General features: G+C 38.0%; 1 protein-coding gene across 1 annotated transcript; it reads right to left on the bottom strand.

Moving 5' to 3' along the window:
- Window positions 1–257: 257 nt before the first annotated feature.
- plekhd1 (pleckstrin homology domain containing, family D (with coiled-coil domains) member 1) lies at window positions 258–14,033 on the bottom strand. The gene is made up of 13 exons (XM_058398274.1): window positions 13,813–14,033; window positions 12,389–12,482; window positions 12,168–12,257; window positions 12,007–12,083; window positions 10,585–10,676; window positions 10,247–10,299; window positions 9,609–9,703; window positions 8,501–8,594; window positions 8,065–8,258; window positions 5,105–5,237; window positions 3,827–3,971; window positions 1,296–1,439; window positions 258–1,098 (listed from the first exon to the last, which is right to left on the bottom strand). Exons 1-13 carry the CDS (start codon window positions 13,917–13,919, stop codon window positions 938–940), a joined length of 1,479 nt encoding a protein of 492 aa, XP_058254257.1. The 5' UTR covers window positions 13,920–14,033; the 3' UTR covers window positions 258–937.
- Between the last annotated feature and the right edge of the window lie 738 nt (window positions 14,034–14,771).

Genomic DNA, 14,771 nt, shown 5'->3' with positions numbered 1-14,771 from the left:
CTGTTGTGTAGCAGTATCTTATTTAACTCACAAATAATTTATTTTACCAATTTGTTATTGTGTAATATATTTCATTACCGATACATTCATGTTCTTTGAGATTCATTCACCTTGTTATTTATTTGTATTACTTTTTTTTTTTAAATATTAATTTTACATTTCTTTACAGAGTAAGATTCATTTTGTCAGCTCAAAATAAACTGATTGCTTATTAAACACTTATTTAATCACATGAATGAAGGTTTTTTTTACAGTAATATACTGTTATTAATATGGCTTCCTGTAAAAATAGTATTGCATTCAATTTAACAAATGATAAACAAATATTACAGTAAGAATGTCATAAGTGTTATTAATGATTTTTTAAACTGTGTTAGACAAAAACATAACGATGTACAGGGACTAAATGGATAGTGAAAATATGAACAAATCCTGAAGAATATAAATTTGTGATGAAACTGAATGAACTCTGTCCAGTATAATGTACAGTATATAATGAGTAATAATTTATTACAGCAGAGAAAGCGGTTGTATAAAGACGTTTAGTTTTTCAAGACTTTCTGGCGGTGGATCCACTCTGAACTGGAATCTATTAGTGCAAAGGATTTCACACAAAGAAAGAAAAGATCCAACCATGATCCATACTATCATATAACATAATATCTCAGGGAGTTTTTACTCTCCATCCTCGTTTCTGGCTTGCTATAAATATAAAATTTAGACATTTTCTGTAAAGCTGCTTTGTGACAATGTCCATTGTTAAAAGCGCTATACAAATACAACTAAATCGAATTGAATCACTAACCCTTGTGTTGTCGTAATACTAAACTCTATAACCTTTCACAACTTTTCCAACAAGTTATCAAAAAAAAGTGTGCAAATCTTTCCTCACTGATCGCTGATCAGACCAGGTTGCTGTCAATACCTCACGCTGATCTCAGTCCTCAGACTGCACTGTGCTCTGTCTGCTGATGGCCTTGCAGGCTTTGCTGTGCTGTCTAAAGCAGCTGTCCGAAGTCAGACACCGAGTGGTCTCTTTCAGGTCCTCCAGGCTGGACGCCTCACCATGGGGACCAGCAAAAGACAGCGAGTGTTTCCCTGTGTGTCAAATTAAGAAATAGACATGGATGACAAGGTGTGTGGATATAAAGGGCTAAACTGAGCTCTGTAGTTAATTATAATTAGACATCTCTCCTAAAAATAGTGATATAGAATACAACTGCATGTCACTATAAAATTATCCTCGTAACAGCGACATGACTGTGTGTGTGTGTGGACAAAAGAGAGACACTCACGCCAGTGTTGCCTGGAAGCATGTCTCTGGATGCGACAGCTTTTAATTCGGCGAGCAGCAGCTTTATGCAGGTACACAGAGTTCTTCATGATGGCAGGCAGCTTGGCCTCAATCTCTGCAGCACAGATACACTCCTCAAAGAACTCTGTTAAAGGTAGATTGAGAGACAGAGAGAGAGAGAGCGAGAGAGAGAGAGAGAGAGAGAGAGAGAGAGCACATCTCGGATAGCAAATGTATTCAACAGCAAAGAAAAGGTCACATTTTCACATTTAACTTTTCAAGTGTAGCTTCACTTACAGGATAAAACCTTAAATTTCGTCTTCATGTGACATTTTTAAGATCAACAGCATCATCACCTGCTACAACTTGAAATGTTTGCCAAAAATGTTCCGCTTTTCTGTCATCAGCAGAAACAGCATGAGGCAAGGATCAAGTCTGATGACATAAAGTCACTCTTCTCAGGGATACAAGCACTCACTTATTGTCTATAGTCTGCAATATTGCACACAATTGTCTCATTACTATTTTGAGTTAAACTATATTGATTGTTGTTTTTTAGTCTAGTTAACTGGGTTTGGTCTTTTACTTGACTAGTAGGCTAGTTACTCCATCCATCCACCTATCCATCCATTTTCTGTACCACTTATCCTACACAGGGTCACAGGGAACCTTAAGTCTATACCAGAGGACTCAGGGCACAAGATAGGAAACACCCTTGATAGACTGTCAACCCATAACTGGATACAGTCACATATACATTCACACACTACGGACAGTTTAGAGATCAGGCTATAACGCATGTCTTTGTACTGAGGTAGGAACCCGGTATACCCAGAGGAAACCCCTGTAGCACCGGAACAAAAAGCAACCACTGTGTCAACGCAAGACAGAGACAAGAATCAAACCTCCAACCCCATAGGTCTGAGGCAACCGTTCATAAATTTCTTATCTGTCCACATAGCCGCCTGTCATCTGTCTGGCATTCCTATATTTCAGATGTTTTAATTTTAACCCCACTCTAGGGGTGTCCCATCATGGCTGACCCTGTGCTCTGACCCTTCAAGGATGGGATATGCAAAGAAAGAATTTCACTTTGCAGTAATGTATATGTGACAAATAAAGGTTACTTAAAAAAACTTAAGCATTGTTAGTATTTTTCTTTTTTTGCCTATTCATAATTGAATAATCACTAAAAAGTAACAAAAGAATCTAATTTGTCCATTTCTGTTTTCTGTGGGAATGATAAAGAGAGTTATCAGAAGTTATCCAATGAATTCTGTTGATGTATATATTTCCATATCATATTGTTGCATATTTCCTTTACTTCAATATTGATTAGAGTATTCCCAAATGGAAGAGAATTACACAGAGGGTTATTTTAGATTTGTATTAACCAAGGGCATCTTTAATTGGGGTTTAAACCAGGCATTTGATATTAACCCTTGCTTACAATGCACCTGTATGTTATAATGTTATATTATGTTGAGATGCTAAGAATTTGAGACATGCTTGAATTGTTTTTACTCAGCTTTTCTTCTCTGGCCCTTTTTCCTCATGTACACTGACCAGGAATAACATTATGACCACCTGCCTAATATTGTGTTGTTCCCCCTTTTGCTGCCAAAACAGCCCTGATCCACCATGCACTGTGTATTCTGACACCTTTCTATCAGAACCAGCATTAACTTCTTCAGCAGTCTGAGCAACAGTAGCTCGTCTGTAGCTCGTCGCCGGTTCACCACTGTTCCTTCCTTGGACCATGTTTGATAGATACTGACCACTGCAGACCGGGAACACCCCACAAGAGCTGCAGTTTTGGAGATGCTCTGATCCAGTGGTCTAGCCATCACAATTTGGCCCTTCGTCAAACTCGCTCAAATCCTTACACTTGCCTATTTTTCCTGCTTCTAACACATCAACTTTGATGACAAAGTGTTCACCTGCTGCCTAATATATCCCACCCACTAACAGGTGCCATGATGAGGAGATAATCAGTGATATTCAATTCACCTCTCACTGCTCATAATGTTATGCCTGATCGGTGTATGTTAGAATTGAATAGGATAAATTAAGGAATTTAACACAATAAAGCTTAATGATTTAGAAATATTATCACACTGGGTGGTGTGATGTAGCCAGACAAGAAGAGGAGTTAATGTTAGAATACCAAAGTTGAATATTTTCTAATAAATGCACACCCTGAAATATTCTAGAAAATGAATCGACCAATCAGATTTAAGATTTGAGAGCACTGTGGTAAAATAATATCCAGTGAAGCAAAAAATGGAGTCTTTCTGAAAGAGAAATGATAACTAGAAATATAATACAGGTTGTTTATGAATCTTTGGGGAGCAAAGTAAGTGTATCTACAGTAAAAAAGAAAAAGAAAAAAGAAAACAAACAGCTGAAAAATACACTTTCTTACAGGGGCCCCTGGTGGCTCAGTGGTGCTAAGATACTGCATATGCAACTTATAGTATCTAGAAACAGCCTGACTATAAATATTAATGTATAGATTTTGAGCACACTCACTGCGGAGGTGGCCGACATCTCCCATCATCCTCTCGTCTCTTTCTCGGCTTCGCTCCAGACAGTTCAAACCCTGTTCCAGGTTCTTCAGGGCCTCCTCAGCCATCTTCAACCTGCGTTCTATCTCTGCCCTGGACTCCATCTCAGCCTGGAGACACACACACAGATACATTACTCACATAACATAATTATATAGACCTGAAGGAAGATGTGTGGATTATAGATGCTATAGATGAGCAATGTTTCACTGGAGAGAAGGCCGATGCAGTGGAGGGTGGAGATGAACCATTGATTTTTTTTATCACTCAGGAGTAGCTTAATGATAATGGATATGTGTGCAGAGAGAGAGAGAGAGAGAGAGAGAGAGAGAGAGAGAGAAAGAGAGACATTCTGTGAAATCTAATAGCAGATAAAGTTGTGAGAAGCTCACAGGAACTCATACACTCACTCACATTCGCACACATAAAGACTCGATATGCATTTGATATGAAAAGACTTTAGAAAATGAAATAAATAGTTGAAATAGTTTTCTTTCTGAATGAAAATCTGGAGTAATTTTATAACATCCACATGAATGCCATGTCCCAAGGTTTCCCAGTAGAACATTGCCCAGAGCATCTTGCTGCCTCTGCTGGCTTGCCTTAGTTCATCCTGATGCCATCTGTTCCCCAGGTAAGTGACATGGGTGTCCATGTGAATCATCAGACCAGACCACCTCCTTCTATTGCACATTGTTCCAGTTGTGATACTCACCTGGTCATTATAGGCATTTTTGGTGATGGACAGGGGTCAGCATTGGCACTCTGACCACTCTGTAACTACAGTTCCATACACAGCAAACTGTGTCACCATTCTGTCATATCCAGCGTTAACTTGCTACAGTAGCTCATTTGTGGGACCGGACAAGATGGATTATCCTTCACACACACACACACACACACACACACACACACACACAGTACATTCCCAGAAACAATGGATTATGCAAACTTTGCTACTTAGCCATACTAAAATGTTAACATTTAAGGGGTTTTTGATTAACTGAACCAAATATGTGCCGTAAGATATAAAAAAGAATAAAAAAGAAATGAAAGAAAATGTGTAAAAACAGAACACCTGTATGCATTTCAATTCCATACCAATGGTCCAAATTTTGTCTTTAATGGTTCTACACATCACAGTTTTCTCAATACAACCAGAATGCCTTCTCTCTGCTCTGTTTTGTGCCTCAGAGTGCAATAAAGATGAAGCAGTTATTTGTAAAATGTCCGTCTTACTAACCTTAAGCTCAGCTTCAGCCTGCTGTTTATCAGCTGTTAGCTGACTGAGGGACTGCTGAAGTGCTTTAGCCTGAGCTGAGTAAAACTCTCTCTCCTCCTGCAGCACATGAGCTCGCTGCTCATTCTCTCTCAGCCTGCAGAGGGAGACACAGAGCAGCTCACCACACACATCTACTTTATACACATCTGTCGTATGCCAGAGTAATATAGCCAGACTGTACACGATTAATTATATAATGCATTAGTAATGTCATTAGTTTTATCCTGTTGTAGTCATTTTTTTTGCAAGCACAATGGAGAAAAATCCCACAAATATCCCTAATGTGCTTGAAGGAAACAGAGAACAGCGCAGGATTTCAGATGGAAATGATCATGTTTTATACCACAGTGATGTTGAATTCTCAAATCTGATAATGGTGTTGATTTATTTTCTATAACAGCAGCTTCTGCAGTAGTTCCAGCCATAGGCATAGTTTTCAGTACTGCTTATACTACAGAGGGTGGCAGGGAACCTGGAGTCTATCAATCCCAGAGGATTTGGGGCACAACCTACAACCCAGGGGCAGGGTACAGTCTCTCTCTCTCTCTCTCTCTCTCTCTCTCTCTCTCACACACACACACACACACACACACACACACAGTATGGTCAAATTACAATTCAGAGATGCCAGTCAGTCTATAGCACATGTCTTTACACTGGGGAAGGAAACCAGAGCTCCCAGAGGAAAGAACATGGAAAGTCCAGATACACAAACGGGGCAGAGGTGAGAATCGAACCACCCCAGAACCCCAGAGCTGTGATGTGTAATGTGTGAGGTAAACATTTGCCCTTATGGATAACTGTTTATGTGCAAATTTATAGATGTTTATGTAATATGTAAAATATTTAGGGAGGGAGTCTCTGGTGTCAGTCCCTGAGATATTGTGGAAAAAAAGTAAAAAAAAAAAAATGTTGTTGTGGTATAATAGATGGTAAGATTAAATATATATATATATATATATATATATATATATATATATATATAAATCCTTTATTATAGCCTTCTTTTCAAGTTATATTTTCAATTTTATACTAATGACTACAAAAGCCATTGGCCAGACACAGCTTGAAATAAATCAGCATTTAAACAAGAGGTCATGAATTCCATAAATATCTGAGGTAACTTTCAGGGCAGCACAAACCCTTCGAAAGCATAATTAACTAACAGAAAAGGGTTTTACTGTCATGCAAGTCATTCCTAGCCTCAAGTCAGTCTATATCCTGTTGTATATACACTGCTCTGCTCTGCTCATCGGTGTCTGATCAATACAATGTCCGTTTGCAAATCGATGGATAGTTCCACTTAGCCGCCTCCATCCTCCATTAACACAGAGGTAGCCCTGAGTCAGGCATATAGGTTCATACTTTATAGCACAACATGCATACTGAATTATTCAGTACTGAATTCATGGGGGGAAATAGCTAGAAATGTACAAAGTTGTCTGTTAAATGTTATAAGTTGTCTGTTAAAATTAGATTAAACGTTAATATTAGATTAGATTCAACTTTGTCGCTGAATAGTTTTATTTGCAGGTAAGATTTCAGGTGAGGTACAGAGCAGTAAGTTGCATTAAGTAGAGACAATGAGGCAGGATGGCTGTGAAAGAAATAAAAAACAGTACAGCTGGCATGATGTGTGTAAATGAGTCTGGATTACAGAAACGAAGACGGTAATGAATATACTAAAAGTTTGTCATCATTTAGTGAAACTAGTTATATGACTGCAAATGGATATTTGTTTTTAAGAAATATAACAGCTGCATGAAGCGTAGCTAACGTTAATGCTAGTTTCTCAATGTGCAGTCACATCAACATTATTTATTTATTTATAAAAGAACACATTACTTTTTTTTTTTTCTTAAAAAAAAATATTGTTATAATTACTGTTGTGGAACATCAATTCCTGTTATCACTTTTCTTATATGAATCTCTTTTTTTCCCCTTCACCAGCTTCACTTGCTCTTTTGTCTCTCTTGAAGTTCATGATACAAAATAAATAAATATATAAATAAGTAAATAAATAAATAACACTGTCATGTTATTGAGAAACTCCTCTAAGAAAGTCTATTGAGAAACTGAAAAACTGTCCTTTCCCTTTGCAGGAATCTTAAAGCTACAGCTTTACCTCTGACTTGTACAAAATGCAAACACTGGAGACTCCTTCCAAAAAAAAAAACATGTTAAATAAATGTCCCCTCACAGAAAACAAGTAGGGATGGCTAAACTGCAAATTTGATAATGTATGAGAATGAATGCATGAATACAGTAGAAATCTGCGATTTGAGCTTCTGTCCAATCAGCATCAGCACTTCTTCTTCTTCTTTTGGCTTTTCCCTTCAGGGGTGGCCACAGCGAATCATCTCTCTCCACCTATCCCTATCTTCTGCATCCTCAACACTTGCACACGCTAGCTTCATATCCTCATTTATTCCATCCATATACCTCCTCTTTGGCCTTCCTCTTTGCCTCCTGCCTGGCAGCTCCATGTCCAACATTCTCCTACCGATATACTCACTCTCCCTCCTCTGAACATGTCCAAACCATCTTAATCTGGCCTCCCTAACTCTGTCCCCCAAACATCCAACATGAGCTGTCCCTCATTCCTAATCCAACCTTGTCACTCCCAAAGAGGACCTCAACATCTTCAGCTCTGCTACCTCCAGCTCTGACTCCTGTCTCTTCCTCAGTGACACTGTCTCTAACCCATACAGCATCAGCACCATCTTATTAAAAAAATGTAATATATTCAGCATGATGTAGGAACTGCTATAAATTATAATGTTTAAAAAAATCTAAACAATATTTTGTCTGACATGCTACAGGTTTTTTGCTTGTAATAAACGTCTTTTAATTTTAATAATAAATGTTTTTTTTTACAGTCTTTATATTTACTCCATAGATTTAGCTCTTTTCTGACTTACCTCTCTTCTGCCTGTTTCTTTTCACAGAGTAGACACATCATGTGCTCCTCGATGTTTCTCAGGTTGCCCTGTAGCTGCTCCTGTGGTTTGGGGCATTTAGGGTCAGGAGCAGAAGCCTGGTCTCCAGAGCCAATCCTGTCCATCCCTTTCTTTCTGAGCATATCCAGTGTACGCTGCTTCTCCTTAGACAGCTCCTGAGCAGCCCCAAAGACAATCCCTGAACACTGCAGCACTAACACTAACACCATTGTTAACAATGTCTATCATAAACAAAGAAAATAGAGATATTCTTATAAATGTGAATTGAATAAAAAAAACAGTAACTCGTTGCATATATGGATTGTTTCCTTGTATATGAGGATTACCTTCTCAATAGTATTATCAGTAAGTCAGCAATTCTGATAAATGTTTAAAGCACCTAAAGGAAGCTGTGTACCTCAAGAGACTTCTGTAGTCGAGTGGTCAGTCTGTTCAGCTCTTCTTTCTCAGACTCAACTCCTTTCATTGACCGAACTGTTCCATCCAAATCCCTAAAAACACAACACAGCATTACAGCAATATCAAAACCTATGAGACTTTTACTTACCGAAAACTAATTCATAAATATATTTCATCGACAAAGATGTTTTGTAGCTCAGATGAAGGGCTTAAACTGTTCCACTTCATCAGTAACTAGATACATGCTTAACATGCTTGGCAAAACATCTCTTCAGGACTAAACATCCTGCCAAATCCTGACACCATTGATTTTATTTAAATGGTGTTTCCTAACACATAGTTTTCATTTCTATCCTCTTTTACTGATGGAAAATTGACATATACTGATATAATCGAATGTGCTTTGCTTGATCGTGGCTACAGCATTCAGTAAAGAAGAAAAATAAATAATAAAAGAAAATGTACAGGGAAATAATGAACAGTGTGGAACTGTGTGATGTAGCTGAAGCTGAATGTCTGCACAAAGTGTTTTATTCACTATATACCAGAGCAACAATGAACATTTTTAACTGATTACTGAATAAGAAATCTTACTTTCTTACTAACTAATGTTATGGAACTTCTGTAAAACAAGTTATCACTATATCACTATAGTGTCTGCAAACAGTTATTCTTATACCAGACTCTCTCTCTCTCTCTCTCTCTCTCTGTCTCTCTCTCTCTTAGTTATTCAGACAAAATATGCAGACTTTTCATTATAATAACAATGCAGTCCTGAAGACACTACCATGACAGAAACCTACAGACAGTGCTGACATTCCATAAATGCTACATATATCTCAGCATCTCTTCTAAAAAAAACCTGAATATATTTGTCTTAGATTACAAAAGTCCTGCAAAAGAGCTGTTACTATAGAAACGATTACGGATTAGATTATGAACGTGCAAGAATAGAAACCTGATGAGAAACATGATGAGAAGCCTATGAAAACTAATCAACATCCTCTGACTAATCAGAATCATGAATTCAACAGCATTGTGCAATAAATGATAAAGACAAACGTGAAACTAATCGCATGCGGTGATTTACAGAGACTGGGGTTTACCGCTTGATCTGCTCCTGCTCGGTTCTCAGATCCATCAGGACGTCTTCAAACCTCTGCTTCTCTTCCTCCAGCACCTGATTCAACCGTTCCAGTTCCTACAATGCACACACACACACACACACACACACACACATAAATTAGCTAAGATATCTGCCAATAGAACAAGTATCAACACAAATCAAAATTTAATAAGCTTTCATTTATTTTATTCTAATACATGGACATATTACATATATTCGATGATATTCAATATTTAATTTCATATTGATAAAATGGCATTTTGGATTTGTTTAAGGTCAACAGATAACATACAAAAAAAAAAAAGACAGCCAATACAACCACCCAACCACCAACACCCACCCCCACACATACCCCCACACACACACTTCATTTGCTATGCATTCAAAGATGGATGTAAATACACAAGCACTATTAATACCTACTCAAAATTTACATTCCATATACTGAGACAAATTTGTAAGAGAGCCATGAGATAAATGAGAGATATCTGGCAGCATAAAACAAATGAATAGAAGCACAGCAAAATACAAGTGCCTGCTTATACTGATTTAAAAAAGGAAGAAAATCTGGCAGCTCAGTGTGTGTATGTCTAAAATAAATAACAGCTCGTAACTAACCGCCTTCTGTTCTCTCTGTAAGCTCAGTTCTTCAGTCTCCTCCATGAGTTTATCTGAAGAACAAGAAGCACAGGTTTAGAGTTTTGTAATTAAAGTCATTATCAGTCCTAACTGACTGCAGATGTGTGTGTGTGTGTGTGTGTGTGTGAGAGAGAGAGAGAGAGAGAGAGCGAGAGAGAGACTGTATGATTCTCAGTGTTACTTTCACCATCATTAGATTTTGCTCCCAGCATGAAGGGAAGCTGATATATTCTAAAACCTATTTCAGCAATCGCAAAGGCATTACTATGAAATATAAAGAAGTTCAACTGTGATGCTGATGCATCCATAAACCTCACCCAGGTACTCCTGTTTCTCTTTGGCCAGCTGCAGTCCCTGAGCCTCCAGACTCTCAATCATAGCCTCGCCTAGCTGGGCGTTCTTCCAGGTGCTGAAAATAGATCATCGCATTACAAATTACGCCACACACTCTGTTAGTACGCTATATGTCTTGCTCTTCAAGCTGCTTACTGCAGTAATGTAGTTTTTTCGTCAAATAATAAGGCTATATTTAGTTTATATGTATATTTTCTTACGTGTATGAGTGTGCTAGGAGCATGCTTTTGTTATAACAAAATCTGTATGAACATTATATTCTGGTATATTTCAGTTATGTACAAACATTTGGCTACAGTTAGGGTTGTATCAGTTAATATTCTGAATAAGTATCACGAAATAGTTTCTGGTAGTTAAGTCAATTATTAAACTTATCTATATACATTTGAAGGCAAAGGTTTGCCAAAAATACACCGAGATCGGTGGACACCTGTCCATTACACCCATATGTAGTCACAATTTTGTAAGCACACAAATATCTAGAATGTCTTCTATGCTGTAGCATTAAGATTTCCCTTCACTCAAACTGAGACGCAAATGTGTTCCAGCAAAACACTCGAAGAACTCGAGTGTCCTGCATAGAGCCTTGAACATGGTGGTGATAGTAGCTCAAGTGGTTAAGGCTCTGGTCAAGCCCTAGCACCGCCAAGCTGCCACTGTTGGGCCTCTGAGAAAAGCCCCACAATCCCCCTGCTCCAGGGGTGCTGCATGATTGCTGACCTTGCGCTCTGACCCCAACCCTCCACGGACGGGATATGTAAAGAAAGAATTTAACTGCGCAGTGATGTATATGTCACAAAAAAAGCTACTTAACATCAGTGTCTGAGCTCACTGATGCTTTTGTGGCTGAATGAACATAAATTCCCACAGTCACGTTCCAAAATGTAGTGGAAAGCCTTCCCCGAAGAGTGGAGGCTATTAAAACAGCAAAAAATTAGGAATGAGATGTTCAACAAGCACACATGGGTGTCACTGGTCAGGTGTTGCTCATTCTCAGTAAGTGCTTTCTCCTGGTCAGGTAATTGAATTGATGTGGAAAAAGAACAAAAGCTTGGGTACAACTATGCTAGTACTTGTGGTGTGACAGGAGAGAGTTAGCTATTAGGTGGGAATTGAATTAATGACTTATGCAAATGAAGGCACAAAATTTATTGCTTGTATAAAATAAATCCATTTTGTTCCTAATTTTGCCCTACAGGTGCTTGAGATGGACTGCACAAGGTGGTTTACACCTTGTCCCTAGTGTACCTGGGCCAGGCTCCAAATCCAGTGCAACCCTGACCTGGATAAAATCATTCACTGAAAATAAATGAATGCACAAATTTGTCCTGGAGGTATGCAAACCTTTGCACTTAACTCTATGCATTTAAGTACTTAAGGCTCACACTTTTCCTGACTCCTCCAGCATCTCCAGCCACTGGCTCTGCTCAGACTCGGACTCTGCAGCTACCACTACATCTCCCTGTGAAGGAAGACAAACGCTAGAGCTAGGAACAAAATGCTGTAGAATTTTAGTTTTTAGGGTAAACAGAAGAATGGATCATACATTAAAATCCTCATGGTTGATAACTATGGCATAAGGCATGCCCTGTTCCTCCTTTGGCTCGACCACACATCCGCCTAGAGGGATAACTCCCTGTTAAAACAAAACTGTGAGTCAGCAAAGAGAGAAATAGACACCAGGCTGAAGAGAAGATGAAAATATCACAATATTAGCATCAATCGTTACTCGGATTGAATTTCCGAATGGAAATCAGGGACGTTTACCTTTGGATGAATGTTGAAGTATCTGTTAGCTTCGAAGTTTCTTTTCTCATTCTCGGCATAGTAGAGCAGGAAGCTGTCTTTGATAATGAAGAACCTATTCAATTAAAAAATAATAATAATAAACTAGGTAAAGTGTTCAATTTATTTTGTAATGTAATGTGTGATTTATATTCTATTTATTTTAGCTACGTTGACATTCACTTGGGCATTTCTAGTACAGTGCTATAACATTCTTGCTTATGATTGGTCAGAATACATTTATTTTAATGCTGGCTGTGATTCTATTTACTGGCTTATACACTCTTTTTGATACGCTATCATCCTTAATAAAATCGCATTCACAATTATCTTAGACTTATATTAGACTTATCTTGGACAATTTATATAAACAAATTGAAAAAAAATGAAATGAGAAATTCTCTGTAATATTTAACATCTATGGCAGCTCTCTCTGGTGTAACTTCTGCTAAAAGATGAAAATAATAAGCTGCATATTGTCTCTGGGGCCCCTGGCTTGCTCCTTAGGGATAAATTTAACTGTAAAATCTATCTTCAATCCTGAATTGATGTATTCTGTTGTCACATATCATCCCATTAGTAATAGTTCTATGCAAATAGAATAGAGTAGAATTTTTTCCACATTCATTTCTAACTTGATTTATGGACGTTCTACAACATTGAATCATTACTTACGATGAGACATTTCTATTGCAATGCGAACGCTCTTTTCCAGGATAAACTCATCCCCATGAGGATGAAAAGTGATGACAGCGCTCTCTACCACCATTATCAATACACCAGCTGAGGGAAAATCATTTTGGAAGAATCCTGTTCATCCTCCTCATCAAGTGCAACTCCAGAGATTTATAAAAATCTTTACAAAGCTTGTCTGGATAGTTTAGTTTGTTAATTTTTTTTAAGTAACATATCACCCCTCTGTATTAACTCAGTGATTAATTGTAATTGATGTATTAGTATGCTTTATCATGGAAACTGTATAAAACACATTATGATTCTTCATCTGCATATTTAATCTTAATCATCTAGGCTTATTTTTTGTTGTATCATTTGTGGCATTGAAAAGCACCAGGGTCAATAATGCTCTTCAGGCACTACACAAGAAATAATGAACATAGTGTACATTTTCACATACTTTATTCTAGGATGGATTGGGGGGAAAAAAGATACTAGAAAAAGAATGTGCTCTTTACTTCCAGTGAGTCCTACTGCATGACTCATCATCTCTAGAAATAAATCCATATAATTCTACTATCAAGAGAGTAAAATCTGTGAATTAACCAGCCCCTATTCACACAAGCAACGCGCAATGCACTAAAATGTTCAGAACATCAGTACAGGCTGTAAAATAGTAATACACGCAACCCTTTATTTGGACAGAAGATGAGATGAGATCCCCACTGTACCTTCGAGCCCATTTGGCTGATGGTCTTCCGGAGGATCTTTTCCACAACACTCCATGTAGCTGCACTTTACTGCTGATGTACGGGATGCTAGAGTCCGGCTGCTCCATGGAGATCCAGGAAGGAAATAAAAAGAGCTTAGAGGAGAAAAAACACGGCTGTCGTTTTCAAAGAAGTGGGTGGAGGGGTTAACATTAGCAGGAGAGTCAGTCACTCATCCACCTTCACACACACACACACACACAACACAAAGCCAATTAGGGAACTTCCAATAACTCAACAAGGCAGAATGACTTGGACATCAATAAAGGCATCGGATATGTAAAAGCAACATAACAAGAGGGAGAGAGCAGCATATGGTTTCTAAATCTGACCGATGGTCAATAGATGTCTCATATGACACTTATTTAGATTACTTGCAACAGTCATCTTGGTTTTAATCAGTACGACTAACGAAAACACTTCCAGCAAAAGAGCAACGGTTCACTTTCACAGTGCATTAATCTGCTTTAAGGCATTATGTATGTCAGGTTCACAGTGTTATAGCTATTTTTCACTGATGCACATTAGCGACAGACAGGCAAGCCATCACAGCTTGTTTATACTGAATATATGAGGCAGATATCCGAGTACTTGATGCAGTTGTTAAGTACAGACTCAGACCCGCATGTGCACGTGTATTGAGAGTGCTTTTATGTGTAGTCCTGCATAACAGATACCCCAAAATCAGTGGATCAAATGAGGCTAGTGTCTTTATTTATTTAAAAGTATGACACAAAGTAAAGCGGTTTGATCATTAATTTAGAAAAAATAAGTCAGAATCCCCTTTTCCACATTTTTATCACTAGCACTTCTTTCTTTCTTTTGTAGAGCTCTGATTCTATGAGAAAAGCACAAAAGTAAAAAATTAAAGTTTATGCTAGCTGTATTAAAGTGGAGTTGGAGCATGTTGGAGACTAGTG

Source organism: Hemibagrus wyckioides, linkage group LG09, assembly GCF_019097595.1.
Source record: "Hemibagrus wyckioides isolate EC202008001 linkage group LG09, SWU_Hwy_1.0, whole genome shotgun sequence".
NCBI lineage: Eukaryota > Metazoa > Chordata > Actinopteri > Siluriformes > Bagridae > Hemibagrus > Hemibagrus wyckioides.
This window is presented reverse-complemented; position numbering and strand designations above follow the sequence as displayed.

Bases quoted from the DNA above. Each gene is read 5' to 3' on its own strand.
- plekhd1 (XM_058398274.1), bottom strand. From the start codon at position 13,919: ATGGAGCAGCCGGACTCTAGCATCCCGTACATCAGCAGTAAAGTGCAG. The intron at 12,084-12,167 runs GTATGATCCATT...CTTCCTTCACAG, and splicing joins TCAACCATGAGGATTTTAAT to GGAGATGTAGTGGTAGCTGC. The intron at 1,440-3,826 runs GTGAGTGTGCTC...TACCTTTAACAG, and splicing joins AGATGTCGGCCACCTCCGCA to AGTTCTTTGAGGAGTGTATC.